A 22,351-nucleotide genomic window follows, 5' to 3' on the forward strand; every position below is an offset into this window, starting at 1 on the left:
CCTTATAAACTATAAATAATCAGATATAACTCTAGAAAGGGTAATAAAAAGCCTCAGATTGCATAATAAAGTTGCTATATATTTAAGTTCCTGTTTTCCATAAAAAGAAAGTTAAATTTGGATGTAGCAAGCTACTTCATCAGTGTCTCCAAATCTGCTTTGCATTGCAGTACTTGTCACACTCGGTAATGCATTATTTTTCGTGATTATCTTTAGATAATGATATCTAGTGTCAAGAGGGCAAATAACCTCTCTTTTCCCACACCCATCTGTCAACAAATTAAGCGAGACATCACTTTTAATACCACCACCTAGTGGCAAACACAGCTATTACAGCCCCAGTTTTATAGTGTGTATGGCTCAATTGTTCTCAAACTTGCTTCTGCAAGGGCACAGATTAATGGCATGACTCCTGGAAACAGATTAACAGTATTCTTTTCCAAATTTTCATGGACATAGGACTCATATATGAATTTGATCAATTTTAAAGTGTGTGTTTTATTTTTATTATTTTCTTAAGATTTTATTTATTGGAGAGGGGCAGAGATAGAGCAGGAGCAGGGAGGAGAGGGAGAAGCAGGCTTCCCGCTGAGTGCAGAACCCTTACATCGGACTAGATCCCAAAACCCTGGGATCATGACCCGAAGGCAGATGCTTAACTGATTGAGACACCTAGGTGCCCCAAAGTGTATGTTTTACACCACAACCTTCTCCTTAAATCTTTGGGTGTTGCCAGTTATTTTCTACTAGTGATCTTAGTAGGTGAAAGGATAGTATCGCTGTAAGGATAACTGGTCATCTCATGGGATGAAATCAGGATTCTTGTTGGCTCTCAACCTTTCACAGCTGCCCAGAAACAACGATCACAATCTCTCCCATGTACATAGCATATTGACTCTGAATTTCATTCTTGCTTCAGTTCCCATAGGGTATGGAGCACAAAAAAGTCCGCTCTCCCTAACTCCTACTCCAGTGTGACGCTCCCTATCCATTAGACGTGAAATAAGGTTTAGTTAGGCCTCCTTGCTGACAAAACATCGTTTTTATTGCGGAAAAGTTGGGAGTATACAGAAGTATAATCATGTGTATTCCCACCACTCAAGAATTTCTAATTTCCTGGGGTGCCTGCATGGCTCAGTGGGTTAAGCCTCTGCCTTTGGCTCAGGTCATGATCCCAGGGTCCTGGAATTGAGCCCCCAGTCGTGCTCTCCGCTCAGCGGAGCTGCCCTCTGCCTGCCTCTCTGCCTACTTGTGATCTCTCTCTCTCAAATAAATAAAATCTTTTTAACAAAATGCCTTGTGGGCACCCATGAGCTACAAGGATCTTCTTAAAAAAAAAAAAAGAATTTCTAATTTCCTAACATCCCATCGTTATGCTGAGTGGTTAACTGCATACACACATCCTTTGTCTTTAAAAATCAGTGTCATTCATTGGTCACGTAGATTGTTTACATCAATGTTTGAGGGAGACATCTTAGTGCATAAATCTTCATCGTAGTGTCCCCCTTCACAAGCGCGGGAATTCGGAGTTGCTGACTGGCAGGGAAACGCAGCAGGTCAGCGCCAAGCATCACAAGCAGAGAAACCAAAGCCGGGAAATGGAAATCGAAACCCCACCAGTGCCGCAGGCAGCGTCCGCCTAGAGCGCGTCCCACAACCCACGCATGCGCCAGGAGCGGGGCTCGCGCCGCCCCGCCAGGGCGGCTACTGCGCAGGTACCCAGCTGGGAGACCGGAAGCGGAAGGCCTGTCGCCGTCAGTCGACACCTCAGTGAGTGGTCGCCATGCGCGTGTTGGAAGAGCCGGGGCCTCAGCCCACAGCGACCGGGTGTGGGTGCGTGAAGCCGGCTCTGGAAACAGGTAACTTATGAGAGAACATTGGTTCCGTACCCAAAAGAGGCCTGGCGCAGCCCCCTGACCTGACTTCGGAACAGGATGTAAAATGCGACAACTTGAACCCAAGTGGGTCGGATCACGTGCACTAGGGACCACGTGATTTTGCTGAGGCGAGAGGCATGATGTCATCTGTTCCGTTCCTGGTAGCTGCGGTTGGGTTGGGCTTGGCACCGTGGCTGGAACAGACACGTGCAGGGTAACGGCCTTTCTCGCAGAGTTTTTGCTCACGTAGGAGAGATAGGATGTGAACGCTGGTGTCACGCGGGTTAGTAATTAATAAATATACCCGAGAGAGGCATCCTGTGCTGTAGAAAGTGAGACGGGAGACGTGGAAAAGTTCTGGGGCGGAGAGGAGAGACAGGAAATCTTTTTAAACTGGGCCCGGAAAGTTGGGCGTGAGTTTATCTTCACCTCATTATATAGAGCCGAATATTAATATTAGAAATTAGAAGACACAAATGGAAGAAAAAGTCTACCATCAGCCAGAGAAAAACGCTGTTAATATCCTGGTGCCTACCTTACATACTTGTTTCTGCGCATGCACACTAGAAAATGAATTATGTGACCCCACTGTCTTATAACTTCTTTCTAAAACTTAAATTTGGGGCGCCTGGGTGACTCAGTGGGTTAAAGCCTCTGCCTTCGGCTCAGGTCATACTCTCAAGGTCCTAGGATCGAGTCCCGCATCCGGGCTCTCTGCTCAGCGGGGAGCCTGCTTCCCCTCTCTCTTTGCCTGCCTCTCTGCCTACTTGTAATCTCTATCAAATAAATAAATAAAATCTTTTTTTAAAAAACCTTAAATTTCATATAAATGATTGGCCATTAATAGTTTTTTAAGGAATTGCATAGTACTTTGCTTTAGAGATGTGTTCTAATTAACCAATTCCTTATTGTTGGGCTTTTAGGTTACTGCCAGTTTTCATTGTGAAGAAAATTCTTAAGACTGAAATGTTTGTGCATGTTATAAAAGTTTAACTTAGATTGAATTTACTAGAAGGACTGTTGCTTGTAGAAGGTTGTGCTCATTTAAAAAAAACTGTTGCACAGTGCCAGGTTACAGGCCTAATATTTTCATAGGCAGAAAGGAGCAGGGCTTAGAGGTCTACCTAACACCAGACTGGGGAGCTATAAATTTGAAATACTGGATGGAACAAGGAGGTTGGTTGGATTCGGATTGTAGAGAACCTTGCATACCAGGTTAAGAAATACAATGTCTGGTAACAGAAAAGTGGAAAATTTAGTTAGAGGTAGCATAAAATTAAGGAACTCAGAGTCTGGAGTACTGGTGTAGTGTATTTTAAGAAGGGGAGGGACCTGTGCTGGGGACATGAATTATAACAAGGGTAATTTTATGGTCTGGGCAGGAGGGTCATAAGGACCTGCACTTTCTGTCAGCACTAAAACATACAGATAAATTTTGTGTACAAAAACTCTGCATTAATAACGTTGGTTTTTCTCATATTACACAGTTAGTACAATTGCAGTATTGTTAAGATGAGAGAAATGCCTAAGTAAGAGCTTGGAAAACCACATTTTGCTGAGCATTTTGCATGGCACTAGGTGCTTTCCATATTTTCCCCATGATGTTGAAACATATTGTGAGGTTCTCCCCAACCAACTGTTAATTCGGCTGTGGTAAGAATTCTTGTTTCTTTTACCCAAGCTTAGCTCAATATCTGGCAGGTGTAGAACATTGGAATGTTTGCTAAACAAATGAAAACAAGACACAAGGATCCCATCTTACTAGGTGAGGGGTCCTTTTTTGGCCATTTTTCTTTATGGCATTTTAATGAAGACCAGAGAATTGTTTGGCCTCAGTTTCTTCATCTCTGAGATGTTTACTGTCTTAATCCACAGAAACATGGATGAGGATAAACAAAAGAATGCCTGTAAACGTATTTGGGAAAATATTTTACAAAAGCATACACAATATGGAAGGGTCTTAGAATTGTAATACTGAGAGAAAAAGCAAGTCTGAGAAGATAACATGCAGTTCAATGCCAGTTTTTATGGAATTCAAAACAAAATAAATATTATCTAGGCATGCATATGCATGTGATAAAATTATATTAAAGGTAGTGAGTGATAAAGATCCCATTCAGGCACCTGTTTATCTCAGGGAGAAAGGATGGGTTGCCATAGGAGAGAAGCAACATAAAAAGTTCATTTTGTTGGTAAAGCTCTAGTTCTTGGAATGGGTAGTGGGTTCACAGGATTTCATAGTATTATGCTCTGTTACACACTTATTACATGTAATATTTTATATGTAGCCAATAATACAGTTTTTATAAGTGAAAAGTAATGAAAGGTGCTGTGAGGGACAACACCACGCCTATAATCTTACCTTGTGCTGGTAGATGGATTGAATTAATGGAAGCTGAAAATAAGATGATGGTCTAGAGTGTCTGTATGTCATCTCTTAAAAGAAGTTAGTAAATTTTTCATGAAATGTGGAAAAAAAAGTTATTTGTAAATTCAAAATGCTAGTTGTGGATACCTTGGACTTTAAACCTATATTGGTGCTGCTTGGCCAAGTTTTTGTCCTTTGAAAGGAGTTACTACTTAGGAAGAAAAAAGAAGAGGATTTCTGATGATTTCAATAATTTTGAATATTATACAAATTACAAAGTTCAGTATAAAAATAATCCAAAAATCTCTCTGTTCATTTTTACTGTATTACCACATCCATTTTACCAAAATATTAACATTTTGATGAAATATCCTTTCAGATAGCTTTTTAAACATATACAAGTACATATTTAAATAGGTAAATGTATAAACAAACGTTCTTAAATGAGATTATATTCTTTGAATTTTTCACTTTCCTTTTTTTTTCTTTTTAAGATTTTATTTATTTACTTGAGAAAGAGAGCATGAGATCGAGAGGGTCAGAGGGAGAAGCAGACTTCCTGCTGAACAGGGAGCCTGATGTGGGTCTCCATCTGGGACTCCAGGACCATGACCTGAGCTGAAGGCAGTCGCTTAACCAACTGAGCCACCCAGGTGCCCACTTTTTATTTTTTTTAAGATTTTATTTATTTATTTGACAGAGAGATCATAAGTAGGCAGAGACGCAGACAGAGAGAGGGAGGGAAGCAGGCTTCCTGCCAAGCAGAGAACCCTGAGCTGAAGGCAGAGGCCCAACCCACTGAGCCACCCAGGTGCCCCTCACTTTCCATTTTAACCAGTTTGGACTTAAACAATCCTTTCTTTTCCCATGTAACATGAATTTTTTGAATATCTACCCCCTTGCATGCAATGTACTAGGCCGTGAACATAGCAGTGAACAAGATAGAAAAACTTCTGCCCACATGGAGTCTACATTCTAGGAGCAGAGAGCTACTAGACCAAGCCTAACTTGAAATCTGTTCTGTCTCTAGATATTTTAGTAGTATGATTATGATCCCATGCACGCCCTTTGTTGCTTAAATTACTTTGTTTCGTATATTCTGTTCCTTTTTTTTTTTTTTTAAGATTTTTATTTATTTACTTAACAGAGAGAGAGTATAAGCAGGGGGAGCAGCAGGCAGAGAGAGGGAAATGAAGCAAGCTTCCTGTTAAGCAGGGAGCCCGAAGCGGGGCTCGATCCCAGGGATCCTGACCTAAGCTGAAGGCAAATGCTTAACTGACTGAGCCATCCAGGCACCCCTGTTCTGTTCTTTTTAGCTGAATGTATGCTTATTTGGACATGTTTCCCCCACTATCTGAAAGTAGATCCTTCCTATGAAATTTTTCGTAACCTGAAATGGTGTAATGGGAAAAAGCAATTACCATTAATTTATGTGGAAAATTGTTGAATGTTCCCAGGCCCAAAAAATTATCTCTCTTAGGCTTTTCTGTTACTTCAGGACGCATATTGTTAGTTGATGCACAAAATAAATCAAGATAAAGCACAAATGCTCACAGACACAGTTCAAAGCTCTGGTGGCTTGATGGTCAGATGCTGAGTGTAGTTCCTGGGGAAGGACCTGGGTGCGGCTGATCTCACTGCTTGGGGTGCATCCTGCGTCTGTAACAGCTTGCTGCAAAACAAATGCTGAGCACTTTCCCCTTTAGCCTTTTTTTTTTGGGTAAAATCAGACATTCTCTTTGGATTTCTTTTGATTAGCAAAAACAGGTACTGAGGTAGGTCTTTCACAAACACACAGTGGCTTACACGCAAGCTTGTGAAGAGCATGAGGATGTCTCTATACAATCTCTGTTTCCTTATCTTTCACACTCCAGCCAATCAAAGTAACTTGTTCTCTGCATGTGCTGTGACACTTGTCATTTAACTTTGTGCATGTTATTCCCTCTATTTTATTTTAAAAAGTTTTTTTAAAGAATTCATTTATTCTTGGGGTGTGTGAGTGGCTCAGTTTTTAAGGGCCTGCTTAGGCTCAGGTTGTGATCTCAGGGTGCTGGGATCAAGGCCCACATCCGGCTGTCTGCTCAGTGGGAAGCCTGCTTCTCCCTCTCCAACTCACCCTGCTGGTGATCCCTTTCTTGCTGTGTTTCTCTCTGTCAAATAAATACAACCTTTAAAAACAAAAAAAGAATTCATTTATTCTTTAGAGAGAGAGCATGAACACAAGGGTGAGCAGAGGATGGGGCGGGGGAGGGGGAGGGAGAGGGAGAGAGAGGGAGAGAATCTGGAGAGGACTCCATGCTTGGCACAGAGCCCAACTTGCAGCTTGATCTCACAACACTGAGATCATGACCTGAGCAGAAAGCAAGAGTTGAGACACTTAACTGACTGAGTCACCCAGGTGCCCCAGTTCCCTCTATTTTAAATGCTCTTTTATTTTTTATTTATTTATTTGACACACAGAGGTCACAAGTAGGCAGAGAGGAGGCAGAGAGAGAGGGGGAGGCAGGCTGCCCGCCAAGCAGAGAGCCCAATGCAGGGCTCGATCCCAGGACCCTGAGACCATGACCTGAGCTAAAGGCAGAGGCCAACCCTCTGAGCCACCCAGGCACCCCTAAATACTCTTTTAGTTCTGACCAAAGTCACATACCTTAGTAATGGTAACATTGAATTTGAATTATGGTCATAGTAGAACTTCTGAGAATGCCTCTTGTCTTTCTTTTTTTTTTTTTCAAGATTTTGTTTATTTGACAGACAGAGATCACAAGTAGGCAGAGAGAGAGAGGGAAGCAGGCTCCCAGCTTAGAGAGCCTGATGTAGGGCTCCGTCCCAGGACCCTGAGATCATGACCTGAGCCGAAGGCAGAGACTTAATTCACTGAGCCACCCAGGTGCCTCAAGCTCCCTGTCTGTCTTGGACCTCTTTTCTCTCTGGCTATCAAAAGAGATATAATAATATGTGTGTGGTGATGATATATTTATTTATATGTATTCATGACATATGAATCATTTTTAATAGTTGCATAACACTTGGTAGATGCTAAAATTATTAAATCAGTGCATTAAAGAAAGCATGTTTTCCTACATCTTTATTTGACATTTTGACTAATGATTTCTTACCTCCTTTTCTTCTGTAGGGAATCTTTTAACTGAGCCAATTGGCTACTTGGAATCCTGTTTCTCAGCCAAGAATGGTACTCCAAGGCAGCCGTCTATTTGTAGCCATTCACGGGCTTGTTTGAGAATTAGAAAGAGCATCTTTAATAATCCTGAACATTCCTTGATGGGCTTAGAACAGTTTTCTCATGTTTGGTAAGTTGTTTTATGGTTAGAAGTGGGTCTTTGGGTCAGAACCTGCTCTTGAGTGAAGTACTCCCGTCAAAGGCAACCTTGGAGTCTGCCCTCCAGACTACACTTAGCTGTTGCAGGGAATTCCTGTTGCATATTCACACATGTGACTGTAGGCATAACTTGGGCACTCTCATGGAAGCTTGGGATCCACTGAGGGGACTTGTTCCATTTGCAGTTGGTCCTGATTGTGATGAATGCCTTCTGTTGAGTTGTACTCTATAGACCTTCGTGATTCTGCCTGTGAGTCATTATTCTATCCTCTGGACCAGGGGTCAGCAAGCTATAGGCCGTGGACCAAATCCATCTACCCCCCCATCTTTGTTTTTTCCCCATCTTTTTTATTTATTTATTTATTAATTTATTTATTAATTTATTTTATTTTTTTTTTAAAGATTTTATTTTTATTTGACAGAGATCACAAGTAGGCAGAGAGGCAGGCAGAGAGAGAAGGGGAAGCAGGCTCCCCGCTTGAACAGAGAGCCGGATGCGGGGCTCGATCCCAGGACATGACCCGAGCCTAAGGCAGAGGCTTTAACCCACTGAGCCACCCAGGTGCCCCTTTCCCCATCTTTTTAAATAAGTTTATGGGTACACAGCCACTCCCATTCATTTATGTATTGTGTGTGGCTTTTGTGGTACAGTGGCAGAGTTGAATGGTTAACAAAGACTTGTTGGTATGCAAACTCAAATACTTAGCATATGACCCTTTACAGAAAAAGTTTGCAGACTCTGCCCTAGACCATTAACAATTACGTGTGTTCTTACTAAGAGGCAAAAGAGACTTTAGAAATCTCGATACTCTAAATAAAGCGTTATTTATATTAGCACCTGTGTTACACTAGTGTTACTGTCAATTGGAATTCTGTCTGTATCCATTCTTACCCACTCCAACATCACCAGTATGACTTGGTCTAATTTTACTGGTGAAGACCTAAAATGCAGTATTTATTCTGAGGTAGCTTATGTTTTTGTTAATTTGGAGATGTGGGTAGAATAAAAGCAACATGTGTCTGACCTAGTTTGTCTGATCTTGGTTAAATTAATTAAATTAAGAACATTGCTGATATTAAAAAAAAATGGGTCCAGATCTATATAAAGAGATTTTTTGTATCCCTCCTATTTGTCTTCTCTCTCATCCTTAGCCCCCAGCACTCTTCAGAGATTTTTATTGTTAATAGCTTGGTTACATGCTACCAGTCCTTTTCTTTTTCTTTTTTAATAGATATAGAAGCATAAACATACACAGCAGGGTAGGTGTTTGTTTTAAACAATGGAATATGTTTTCTTCATTTAACAGTGTATATCATAACAATGCATACAGATTTCTTCTTTTTGCTTTAATGGCTGTCTCTTATTGCAAAATACGGATATGACATGATTTGACCACGCTTTTGTTAATGGATAGCTATTTTGCTATTATAGTAATGCTGTAGCAAACCTTCTTAGACAGTTCTTGGCACATGTACATTTTCACACATAAGTATCAGAAATTGTTATATTGAGCTAGAGGGTGTGCATATTTATAATTCTGGAGGGCTACTGCCAAACTGCTCTAAAAAGCTTAATTTTTGTATCATAAGTGTTTGAAAATGACCTTTTCCTTACATTCTTGCTAACAGTGTATGTTTCAGTTTTTCTACATTTTGTCAGACAGGGAAAAGCAAGATATTTTTTAAATACTTTGTTTATTATTTGAGAGAGAGAGTGAGCATGCACACGCATGGGTAGAGGGGCAGAGGGAGAGAATCCTAAGCAGGGATTGATCTCACCACCCTGAGATCATGACCTGAGCTGAAATCAAGAGTGCTCAACTGACTGAGCCATCCAGGTGACCTGAGAAAAACTATTTTATTTTTCAGTTAAATTTCTTAATTATTAGTGAGGTTCAACATCTTTTCATTTGACTGTTGTTATTTCTTACCCTTTTGTCAATTCATGTTCTTTGCTTAATTTCTTTCTTTTTTTTCTTTTTTAAAGATTTTATTTATTTATTTGACAGAGATCACAAGTAGGCAGAGAGGCAGGCAGAGAGAGGTGGGGGGAAGCAGGCTCCCTGCTGAGCAGAGAGCCCGATGTGGGGCTCAATCCCAGGACCCTGAGATCATGACGTAAGCCGAAGACAGAGGCTTAACCCACTGAGCCACCCAGGCACCCCTCTTTCTTTCTTTCTTTCTTTTTTTTTTTTTTTTTAAAGATTTTATTTATTTATTTGACAGAGAGTGACATAGCCAGAGAAGGAACACAACAAGCAGGGGGAGTGGGAGAAGGAGAAGCAGGCTCTCCACCGAGCAGGGAGCCCAATGTGGGGCTCAATCCCAGGATTCTGGGATCATAAGCTGAACCGAAGGTAGACGCCCAACAACTGAGCCACCCAGGTGCCCCGTCTTTGCTTAATTTCTTATAATGAGTTCCCCTTTGTGATTTGTAGGAACAGTTTATATACCACAGATATTAACCCATTATCTATTGTACATGTAGCAAACATTTTCTCCTGGGATTACATTTTATAGTCATAAATTTAATGAATTTGAATCTATTATTGTTTCTCTTTATGGCTTCCTGCTTTTCTGTCTTACTTAGGAAGACCCAGTGAAGTTATTTAACATTTCTGAGCCTGGATTGCCTCGTTCTTTTTTTTTTTTTTTGGATTGCCTCATTCTTAAAATGGAGGATAAATTACAAGTCCGGGGCTTGTTAAGAGATTTAAATAAGTGTAAAAATGTGTAGCAGACTGCCTGGGGAATAGCAGGCTCTTACTTCGTAAATATTGCTTATTCAGGCACTTGACAAATATTTGTAAATGTTCCTACAATATACCAGTAATTGTGTTAGGATATAGAGATAAGACGCTGCCTTCCTTCAAGGAATGAGAATGGTATTTATTTTTCCCCATTGATTACATTTTAGTACTGTTAAAAAGCATTCTTTCAGCTTTAACTTGTGGGATTAAAGATTAAAGTTTTTTCCCCCATCATATTATTAGGATTAATTAATTAGTATTCTTTTCTTACTTGGTGGTTTGGTTTATTTTCAATAGGATTTTGTTTGTTTTTCACAAAAATGGTCATTTGAGCTGTAAGGCAAAAGTGCAGCCTCCTAGGCTGAATGGCATAAAGACTGGAGTTTTCTCCACAAGGAGCCCACATCGTCCCAATGCAATAGGACTGACCCTGGCCAAGCTGGAAAAGGTAGAAGGTAACAAATTTCATTTCTACTTTTATCTTTTTTCCTTATCTAAAAGAAGTCTTATAAAACAAACATAGTATTAACTGGCTGTTATTCAGAGGAGTACCAGTGGTGTTAACCCTTGAGGATTACTGGGCATGAAGAAGAAATGACTAAAAAAGAATGTCACCCTTTGAAATCAGCTCTCATAGGATGCTCAGAATTTAATTATATCATCCCATATATTAGAAACTATTACATTATTAAAAAATAATTAGTAACTAATTTTCTCTGACTTGGAATACAGTAAATACAAAATTATTCAACAATAATTGGACACTTTCAGAATTAATAGAGAATAACTGCTTGTATGTGTAGATATGGTAAACACGTAGGGTGGTGGTGTATTATTTCTTCCTTGTACTTTGAGGAGATGAACATGCGCTGTGGTTGTAGTACACCTGTTAACTCTTGACATGTGGCAGAGGGTCTGCTATGAATTGCAGTATAATAACATTTAAACACCTGTCAGATTGTGGAAGTACCTGTGTAGAATACCAGGTTCGTTTTAACTATGTATTCAGGGGGCGCCTGGGTGGCTCAGTGGGTTGAAGCCTCTGCCTTCGGCTCGGGTCATGATCCCAGAGTCCTGGGATCGAGCCCCGCGTCTGGCTCTCTGCTCAGCAGGGAGCCTGCTTCCCTTCCCCTCTCTCTGCCTGCCTCTCTGCCTACTTGTGATCTCTGTCTGTCGAATGAATAAATAAAATCTTTAAAAAAAAATAACTATGTATTCAGATGTGGCCTAGTTACTGAGCCATACATTTTTTGGAAGCATCCCATGGTTTTTTTGAAGTATAATTGACGTATTAGTTTCCAGTGTACAATATGGTTCAATATTTGTATACATTGTGAAATCATCACTGCAATAAGTCTAGATATTATTTGTCACCATATAGTTAAAAATATTTTTTCTTACGGTGTGAACTTTGAAGATCTACTCTCAACAACTTTCAGATATACAATATAATATTATGACTGTGCTGTACATGACATCCCCAAGACTTACTTACTGTATCATTGGGAGTTTGTATCTCTTGATCCCTTTGACCCATTTCATTTATCTCCCTACTCTGTTCCCTCTGGCCACCACTGATCTGTTCTCTGTATCTTTGAGTTTTGGTTTGTTTGTTTTGTTTGTTAGTAAAGCATCCTGTTCTTGAATCACTCTGACTAACAATAAGCACATTTGTTAGAGAGGCAGAAGACTGGAGGTCAGGAGACCATTTTAGGCTTTAGCTTCCTGGTTTGTAAAGTGGGCGAAGGAGTAGGACCTGCCCTCTCTGGGACTACATAGTTTTTGTTTTTTTTTTTAGGATCTTATGAGACAAAAGCCCTAAGTAGTTTTCAGGCTACTTAGTGCTAAATAGGTAAGATCAGTTATTTTATTTGTTTTTTGCCAGAACTTGAACTCCGTCCCCTGGGTTGTATTCAGCCCAGCCTTGGATAGGTTTTCCAAGAAAATTCTGAAGCCAGTCCATCTTGAGCTTTGTCAATTTGTGATAGCCAACCAGCTTGAGTAATAGTACTAAACATTTTATTATCATTTGTGCATCCCACGCATGTTTTCTGAGCACTGTATATATGCCAGACGTTGTTCTAGGTGCTGAGGGTATAGTGGTAAACAAATTAGATAAAAATCTGTGCATTGTGCTCACTTCAGCAGCACATATGCCAAAATTGAAACCATACAGGACGATTAGCGTGGCCTCTGCACAAGGATGACACACAAATTCATGAAGCGCTCTGCAATTTTTCAGGTTTTAATATATCCTGTTATGATGTCATCACTTGAAGTTCTCATTATTAAAATATTGTGTGTCACCAAAAAAAAAGATAAAAATAAAAATTTACACACACACACACACACACACACACGCACAATTCCTGCATTGAAGAAGAACTTAAAATTCTAATGGGGGAGATCAAATTAGAAATGTGAAAGGCAAATGCAGTAACACTGTAGACATTCTTACAAGTAAGTGTTATGGTGACTACTAGTGTTTGCATGGTGCCTTACAGTTTATAAAGCGTGTTTGTGTGAGTTCTCTCTCTGTGGCTGTTTGGGTTTGATAGGGTAGCAATCCTCCTCCTATGGATGAGGAAGCTGAGCCCAAAGGCAGACACTTACCCGACTGAGCCACCCAGACGTCCTTACTCAGTCAGTTTAAACAACACACATTTATTATCTCTTTGAAATATTACTATGTTTCATAATAATTAGTTTAGAAATATGGGAACAGCTAAGCCAGTCCTCTGCTTAGGATCTTACCAGGCTGCAAATAAGGTGTGATCTAGGTGAGTTCTTATGTGGAGGCTCAACTGGGGAAGCATTTGCTTCCAGGCTCACTCATGTTGTTGGCAGAATTCACTTCCTTATAGTTGTGGGACTGAGAGCCACAGTTGCTTGCTTGTTGTTGGCTGGTGGCTGCCCTCAGCTCCTAAAAGGCTTCTGCAGTGCCTTGCCACATGGGCTTTCTCAGGTTGCTTACTTCATTAAGCCCACCAGGAGAATGAGTGAATCTGCCTGCAGGCACAGGAGTCTTAGATAATGTAACACAGTCATTGGAGTGATATCAAGTCACACTCAAAAGATGGGGATTATCCAAGGGTGTGAACACCAGGAGGTGGGCATTCTGGGGGCCACTTTCGTGTCTGTTTGCCGCAGTGGAAATCCTCATTGATCCCACAGAGATAATATTGAAGACTCTGCTATGCCTGGAACGGAGTTAGAAGCCCCAGTGATGCAAGAATGAGTCAGTGCTCAAGGGCCTACCCACACTGTCTAGGGAGAGAGACTGACTAGGTCATTGCCAGACCATATGGAAAGGGCTGTAGTAGAGGTTTTTACATAGGTTTCTCTGTGGAACACAGAGGAAAGAGTGCTTATGTGTAGAAGAGCCAGAAAGGCTCTGTAGGCGAGGTTTCATAGAGGAGCCCTAAAGAGCATGTAGGAGTTTGACAGGTGAAGAAGAGGATGGGTTTCCAGGCAGAATGAAAAGGGTGTGTTGGCACCAGGTATAAGAAAACCTGGTGTGTAAGAGAATTGTGAGTAAGCTTGGTGAGGCATAAGCAGATGGTGGTGTTCTTAATTGTTTGCACTGTTCTTCATTGTTACGATTTCTAAGAGGATGTGTTTTTCACATTGTAGGTGGAGCTATATATCTTTCTGGAATTGACATGATTCATGGCACACCTGTCCTAGACATAAAGCCCTACATAGCTGAGTATGACTCGCCACAAAATTTGATTGAGCCTCTACAGGACTTTAATTTACAGAATAACCAATATAAATCCCAAAACACATCCCAGTCTAATAGCAAGACTGACCACTGTGACCAGCGACAGCTCTCAAGGTGTGATAAACCACAAGCCTGTAGTCACACTAAGGAAAAACCGAAATGTCATGAAGACAGAACTTCAGGAGCAAACTACACGAAACGTGATAACTCAACAAAAGTCCAGCAAAACTCCCCTCAGCCCAGGGAGAAAGCAGCAGATTTGGGTGTAGAATCAAGAAGTGATCAGAGTCTGAGTGTGGCAGAAGAACAAATTGGCTCAAATTGCCTGGGGAAGAGCTTTTCAGAGGAAGGTACAGAAAAGAGACTAAAGAGAGGGAAGGAAGCAGTGGTCGCACAAGGAAACGGTGCGGAGATGCAGCTGGTGGCCCTTTACTGTCCTTCCAGGATGGCTGGTGCAGCCCGCTGCAGCGCGGTCCCTGATTGGGTTAGAGAGGCCCCTGTGGCCCCCTTGGAAGTCCGCTTCACTCCTCACGCAGAGATGGACCTCGAGCGCCTCAGTTCAGAAGGTGAACCAGGTACCCTCTGTCTCTTAGTTTGGAATGAGAGTTTTAGCCAAATTTGGTATTTCTGAGGGCAGTTATGTAGAGGATTTGTCAGTATGACTGGTTATATGAACTGTAGGAGTATAAAATTCTGTTTGGGCAACAGCACCATCTGATGACGAGCCTTGTTCAGCACAGTGAGTCCCAGACACTCAGTGAAGTGTTTGCTGGGAATGGCTCCTGCCTCATGAGGTGGCGCATGATTTAGGGCCTCTTGTGAGTCTGTTACAGTAGTTCCTGGAGTTTTCAAACAGTGTTCAGAAGCTAAATTGTGCTCGTTCTATACTTGGATTAAGTTTTTTCATGTTTTACTATCTGACTAGAGAAATATCCCACCTTATTCTGTCAGGTGGCTGATAGCTCTCCCTGTGGCATGGAGCCTAGGGGTAGAAGGGATGTCTCTTAGCACAGTAATTGTCCCTGTAAAAAGTCCCAGCCCTGGAGACGTGCCCTTCACTGTAGAAGAGAGGCCACAGTGCTTTTACTTGGATTTGTTTACTTTAACACACAGTTTGTAACAGATACCGTCCCCTGGTTCCCCAGCCCGGATGTAGCAGATGTGAGGCAGCCGTCTAGAATGAACGAAGGTGGCTGCAGCGAGCCCAGTGAGAACAGCCAGTTAGTTGCCAAGGACATGTCTGATTTCATGTGCCACTCCACGGTGTGTTTCTTATTCTTTCCAAAGGCTTTATGTTTAAACAAAAGTGTCTGATTTTTAAATTGAGCTCTTTATTTAAAAAGTTTTATGAAAATTGTTTCCTCATTGTATACAGTTGAGGAAGATGAGTTTTAAAGGGATTTTGTGAAAGAACAAAGAAAGCTGTGTTGCCCAGAAGATACTTTATATTTATACTTACCCTTTCTCCGGCAGTTATCAGTGATTGCTTCTTACTTTGGAAAGTTTTATCTTTTTCAAACTATAATGCTGCGTCCGAGAGGTTATAATGTGCCTTGTTGATTTGAAAAAGTGCTAAAAAGAGAAATTATGAAATGTAACTATAAAACAGGGACTGATTTGGACCAGCAGATTTTGGAGTTAATACAGAAATAAGAAATGACCCTGTTAGAAGCCTTAGAGTCTAGAAAAGATAAAAGATACTGAAATGGTGCCCATGTGTTGGTGGTAGGAGTGGGGGGATTGGCGCTGGAATGGAGTGCTTATGGGCATATGATGGGGAGAAGGATTATGACTTGGGGAGTAGGGAGAAAATTTGGGAGTACTTCCTGGAAGAAAAAGTATTTGAGCTGAGCCTGTAAGAATAAGTAGGCAGAGAAGTGATGGAAGGGCACCTGTGCCAAATGAACAACTGTGCAAAGTCCTGGAGCTTTTGCCAGGTACACTGTTACTGAAGAGTCTGATGTTTCTGGAATTCCTCTTTTTTGAGTGGCCTTGAGTCATTTCATGAGCCAAGCAGTAAAGGAATCTTAGCACTGCATAATTGGTCCTTGGTGGGATTTTTTTTTTTTTTTAAGGATTCCACATGATCAGCAGTTGAATTGGTCCTTGGTTTTTGACCGAAGATCAAACTTCATGACTTTATTTACGAACTTACTACCCAAGCGATTTTGGCTGTTTTCTAAAAACCGAATTTATTTTCAGAAGAATAAAGATCCACCACCACTCCAGATGGTATTTTGAACAGGAACAACATTGTTTAAAGCACATGCCTTCCTGGAAGGGCCTGGCCTTTATTTGGATGTATGTTATGTTGTAGCTATTAAAAATTAAGTCACAGTTATTTTTTTATTTAAGTTTTGTTCATACTGTATTATTAAAACTTAAAATACATCCATGATGACACAGATGTAGGAAGTTTTGCCACTTAATAGGGTGTACATCTGTTTACCTGTACATCCTCACCTTGGTGGTTTGGGGTGGCTTGTTCCCTAGTGATGGTATTCAACTTTCTCAGAGTATCTATACTACTTTTTTCAGGACTCTCCCATGTCCTCGTTCCTTAGGGAATGTGATGTTACTTTTAACTAGGGCTGTGACACCAGCTCTCCGAGATACCATCCCTTGCTTGCGGCTGGTGCTCTGGGTATAGGTGGGTTTAGTCTTCTTTCTTGTGGCTTTCTGAGAGTGCTGGGACTGTCATGCATTTCCCTGACCATGCCTCCATTCTGAGAAGAAATGGAATAACAAGGAATCAAATCATAGTCAACATTGAACATAGAAGGTTTTGTTCAGTGAATGAAAATTTGGGGCACGTGTTAAGTTTAATCTAATGAAACCATTTGAAAGCAACATTCTCTGTAACAACTGAGTAGATTGCCAAACCCACTTCATTTCAAGTGATAGTGTATTCAGTGTGATACTCCACATTGAAGTTCACTGTACTGAAATTTGACCAGCATTAAGTTGTATTCTTCTCATTGCAGATGGCAGTCAGCCTTCATTTAAGTATTTTCAGTCAGCAGAGGAAGCAAGGCATGCCATTGAGGCTGTGCTGTCAGCCGACCCTCGGTCTGTGTATCGACGGAAGCTCTGCCAGGACCGCCTTTTCTACTTTACTGTAGACATAGCACATATCACTTGCTGGTTTGGTGATGGCTTTGCAGAGGTTCTAAGGATCAAGCCGGCTTCAGAGCCTATTCAGATGACTGACCCTGAGGAGTCCTTGGTATCTCTGGGATCGTAAGTAGCCTCCGTCATGTGTTTAAAACAGCCTAATTGACTTTGGATGTGGCTGTTGCATTAACTATACAAGCTAATGGTGTGCCTTCTTTGCAGAAAGAAGCAACACTTAGTGATCTCACTGCTTTGATTGTTAATGGTTGTTCAAAGTATTTATTTGAAAAACATTTTTAATAAACGGATACAAGTTAGAGAAATTTCCATATGCTTTTCATTTGGTTAATATTGAAGAATCCAAAGGTGAATGTTTTTGGCACTTGGTAAAACTGGGCAGAGATTATTCTAGCAGGAACTTAAAAAGCTCAGGGGATCTGTTCAACAGTTCGTATTGGAAAAGTTCATCTGGACAGTTTGTCTGGAAAAGCTTGACCTCTCTCTCATTATAAATCATACTGAATTGGGGCACCTGGGTGGCTCAGTAGGTTAAGCATCTGCTTTCAGCTCAGGTCATGATCCCAAGGTCCTGGGATTGAGCCCCATTTCGGGCTCCCTGCTCAGCAGGGAACCTGCTGTCTCTCTTCCTCTGCCTGCCGGTCCCCCTGCTTGTGCTCTCTTTCTCTCTGTCAAATAAATAAAATCTTAAAAAAAAAATCACCTGAGTTAACATTGTCTTAGGAAACTAGCAGATCAAAAACAAGTGGTTATAAAGATCTTTAGAAATTAAACACCTGTGTTTTGTAGACTTTGTCATAAACACATTTGTATGTATATGTATACATATACTTAATCCTGATTCCAAAGTAGGGACTCTGATGTTTCTTTGGATGTCTTTGTATCAGAAAAGAAAGTCAAAGAGTTTCTTTTTTTTTTTTTTTTTTTTTTAAGATTTTATTTATTTATTTGACAGAGAGAGATCACAAGTAGATAGGCAGGCAGAGAGAGAGAGAGAGAGAGGGAAGCAGGCTCCCTGCTGAGCAGAGAGCCTGATGCGGGACTCGATCCCAGGACCCTGAGATCATGACCTGAGCCGAAGGCAGCGGCTTAACCCACTGAGCCACCCAGGCGCCCAAGAAAGTCAAAGAAAGTCCCAGAAGTTGAAGAAAATACTTAATTACTGGTTTATTTCTTACTTGTTTTATGAGTATTTACTAAAAAACTATTAGTGGGTTAGGTTTTGGTGATAAAGTGAGATAAAAACAGGTTGTAGTTCTTGTTGTAAGTCATAGATAGTTAGGGGAGGAGGAAGATATGAGCATGTTATTGTGTTATAGTTAGATAAATATAGTAATTAAGTCTGTATGTGGTTCCTTTGTAGTACAATATAGGCAGCAGTTGTAAGAATGTATTGCCTATAGGTGATTTTGATGATGTGATCTGAGATAACTGAAGATTTATGATCAGCGTAACCAAATTAGACACCTGTCAGCATGACAGGCTTTCCTAATCACAACTGTAAATCTTAATAGCTGATTGATCATGGTTTTGAAATGAGCCCTGCTGCCTGTAGATACTTGCACAGAGTCATTTGTGGCTGATGACACTGCACTCTTGAACTGAACTGGATTGTCTTTGAGGTTACTTACAACCTCTTGGGGAAATATCTTTTTTTGATTTTGACGTCTTTTCTCTTAAAATTATTTTGAGACTAAATCAGGGCTTAAAGCACAGCATATTTCAATTTAATATTGAAAAATTCCAATTTCAACTTAATATTGAAAAAAAGTCTGAGGATGACACCAACCAGCCTTAACAGGACTGTTCAGTTGTTTGGAATTTTAACATACGTTCTCAGGATTTTAGAACTAAAATCCTAAGTATAGTCCAGTTTAGTTCTCTGCCCACTCACCACTCAGTAATGATCCTTCAGGCCTACCCTTTGTAGTTCCTCATGTATGATAATGCTCATTATTAATTGTTCTTCCTTTCTATAAGGTAAAATCTGTTCTCTGATGACTCCACCCTCTAGTGGGGCTGCATAGCATAAGGATCTTGCTTCCATGCTAGCCTGTCAGATATCTTTCCTGCTCCGTACCCTTTGGTCCTGTCTCTCCGCTGAGCCACCCCAATTTCCTTCAGCTCTTTCCCATTCAGCATGATGTTAAGTCTCTCCCATCCCCAGTTTTTGAATCCCCTGTGTGAGCTTTTCTCTCTATGCATGTATTTTTAGTTATGAGGAAATTTGGATCTTTAAGTCATGAACTTCCATCCCTCAGAAAGAGAAATAGTTTGAAGTAAGTCTTAGATATTCCTTTTTGTTGTGGGAACTTGTCCAGAAGAAGAAAGAGACACAGTACTCTACCCTGCATAAATGTTATCTGAATTTTAGCCTTTGCTTTTTGGTGCCAGTAGGGGGAGCCCTTGATAACTGATTATTTTCACTAGCTGGGAAATAAATTCCAGGAGTTCAAGCTATTTGGGTAAATTTGGCTTTCAGCCCACTTACCCCAGCTTTCCAGAATGGTAACTTCCACAAGATGCTTCCACTGATGCTTGTCAATCATGTATAGGGAGAGATTAGAGGATGAGTACCATTTATTAAATTTTTAAATTGTAGCTTGGCTTAAGGGCTAGGATGGATTATTTTAGCATGTGGAGGCTGTGCACAACCAGATAGACTCATTAGCCAAACCCGTGAGCATGTATATACAAGGCATTCCCTCTGTTCATGTATTTGCGACTTTTTTCTTTGCAAAGAAGAGAGTGGAGTTGAAGATACCAATCAGCCTCTTGTTGGTAGTTTTTCATTTGGTCTCAAAGAAGGTAGGTGAAGACTCAGTAAGAGTGAAATCTGTATCAGTTACTGAACTTTTGTTATGTCCTTGGCACCGGGCTGTATGCTTTTCGTACACTGATCAGAGGTTAAGTAACATGCTGAAGCTCACACGGCTGGTCAGCCGTGCACTGAGGATTTCAGCCCACTGAGTCCGGTCCCAGAGTTGGCTCCCATCCCATCGTGGCTCTGTGGTCTCCCCCATGCAGATGTAGATGCTCAGCAAACCATGCTGGTTTATTTGAGGGTCAGCAGTGTCATGTGTTTAATAAATGCAGGACACTTAAGAGTGATGTTCATGGGAGTCCAAGCACTAAATATAGAACAGGGGGAGGAATACAAGTAGAAATGCCTATTCCTACCAGGTCTCTGTGGAACCTCCTGCGAAGCAGTGTGGGAGATGTGGAGAGTACTGAATTTGGCCTCAGAAACTTCAAGTGCTGTTTTCTGCTCTGCCCTGTGCTACCTGTGTGACCCTGGGCAAGTTACCTCACCCATCTCCAAATCCCTGACCTTACAGAGTTGTTACGAGGATAATACTTGGGAAAGCATTTTCTAAACTCTTAAGTGGTGTACAAATGTAGGTATTATTTTTACTGTGCTTGTCATCATTGACACCCTTTTTTTGCCACTGTGTTCTGGCTCACCTGCCTGGACAAGAAGACTCAGAGGAACCAACGGGTCCTTAAAATACAAGGTATGGATAGCCTCTCTTTTCTTTTTTTATTACAGAATTTTTTTTTGAAAGGACTCCTTTTAGCAAGTTATAGGATGCTTTGCTAAAGGAAATATCGCAGAATGCCACTGCATTAAGGACCCTGTTGACATGAAGCCACATGCCCAGGGCAGCATCTTCCCTCCACCCGGCTTTCCCTTCTCAGATTGCATGTATATCACGAACTGCCTTCTTTGCCTGTGTATGAAATCAGCCCGTCAACCCCTTTCTCACACGTGATCCTCTTTAGTGCCTTTCTTTTTGACCTTCTTTCCTGTTTCAGCCCAGATGCTTCAGAAATAACTCTGCATTTCTTTTATAAGAAGCTAAAAGTATAGTCATGTTATGAAGTTATTCTCTGTGACAGAGAAGAGGCAAGTCATAAGGGTTAAAGCTCAATGAAATGAGACCGGGATTTTCTGTTATTGTTAAAATAAGGCTCCTAATACAGGTAGTCACCAAATGACTCTCCAGCATCCTCTCTATTCTACTCTCTGCCTCTTCTCCACCTTTGTAGGTTACAGCAGGTACAGCTGACAGAGGATTCAAGGCTAGGTCAGTGCATGTGTCTGTGAAAAGGCATAAGAAAAGCCTTTTCAGTGTCCACAGGAGGTAGAAATTCAGTGGTCCACTCTTTTTTTGATGGAAGGAGCCACTTACTTATCCAGTGAACTCACACCACACTAACCAATCAAATTTGAATCAAGGTGCGTTTATGTTGTATTGACAAAAAAGGTAGGATTGGATGTAACATGATGTTATCTACCTCTGCTGCTTTGTAGATTCTCACTTGAGAATTCTATTCAGATTCTTCACTAATTCATGCAATTTGAGATACATAAAACTTTTTTATTCAGTATTAACAGTTTTAAAGTTATCCACATGCTAAGTACTGAAGCACTGTCTTAATAGTTCTTCACATTGGTAGAGATGTTATGGCTTACAGAGCAATTTAAAGTATATTATCTTGGGAAGCCTGGGTGGTTCATTCTGTTAAGTATTCGCCTTTGGCTCAGGTCACAATCCCAGGGTCTGGGGATGGAGTCCCGCATGGAGCTCCTTGCTCAGCAGGGAGTCTGCTTCAACCTCTGCCTTGCTGCATGCCCCTGTGTGCTCTCTCTCTGACAAGTTAATGGATAAAATCTTTTAAAAAATAATAATAAAATAAAAGACAGTATCTCTTTTCATATCTTAGCAACCCATTGCTTCTGAGAGCTAAGCTTGGCACCTAACTGCTATTTAGAACAGGGGTCAGCAAGCTACAATCTGAAGGCCAAGTTTGGCCCACACCCTGTTTTTGTATAGCCTAAGAGTTGAGTTTGGTTTTTACATTCTAAAAAAAAAAAAATGAGAAGACCATGTGGCAGAAACTGTGGCCTGTGAAGCTGAAAATACTTATTATCTGGCCCTTTGTAGAAAAAGTCTGTTGATCCTGATTTAAAATATTATTCCTCTGAAAAGGTGTTTTGAGTTTCAGAAAGGTTATTTACAAATTGAGTTTTTAGGTTATCACATGCTTCTAAATCAAGGACTATCTGTGTTTTTGAAAGTATCTAGTCATAGGACCATGTGAAAAAACTTAGAAATGACCTAAATACTAAGTATGTATTAAAACATCCTATTCATTTGT

The 22,351-nt window shown here is 40.8% G+C and overlaps 1 protein-coding gene and 1 non-coding gene across 4 annotated transcripts; both read left to right on the forward strand.

Moving 5' to 3' along the window:
* The first annotated feature begins 1,750 nt into the window (after positions 1–1,750).
* TRMO (tRNA methyltransferase O) lies at positions 1,751–17,538 on the forward strand. 3 transcript variants are annotated; one of them, XM_046023787.1, is made up of 5 exons: positions 1,751–1,859; positions 7,379–7,553; positions 10,630–10,787; positions 13,966–14,631; positions 17,041–17,538. In XM_046023787.1, the coding sequence occupies exons 1-5, from the start codon at positions 1,784–1,786 to the stop codon at positions 17,298–17,300; spliced, it is 1,335 nt and encodes a 444-aa protein (XP_045879743.1). In that variant the 5' UTR covers positions 1,751–1,783; the 3' UTR covers positions 17,301–17,538. The 3 variants fall into 3 exon arrangements, with proteins under 3 accessions (XP_045879743.1, XP_045879744.1, XP_045879745.1); XM_046023788.1 differs by having other exon boundaries at positions 13,966–14,622; XM_046023789.1 differs by lacking the exon at positions 1,751–1,859 and adding an exon at positions 2,120–2,160.
* On the forward strand, positions 12,465–12,570 carry LOC123953655. The gene has a single exon (XR_006820918.1). It is a non-coding gene; the product is annotated as a U6 spliceosomal RNA (small nuclear RNA).
* Positions 17,539–22,351: the final 4,813 nt, after the last annotated feature.

The sequence above is a fragment of the Meles meles genome, chromosome 11, assembly GCF_922984935.1.
Source record: "Meles meles chromosome 11, mMelMel3.1 paternal haplotype, whole genome shotgun sequence".
Taxonomy (NCBI): Eukaryota; Metazoa; Chordata; class Mammalia; order Carnivora; family Mustelidae; genus Meles; species Meles meles.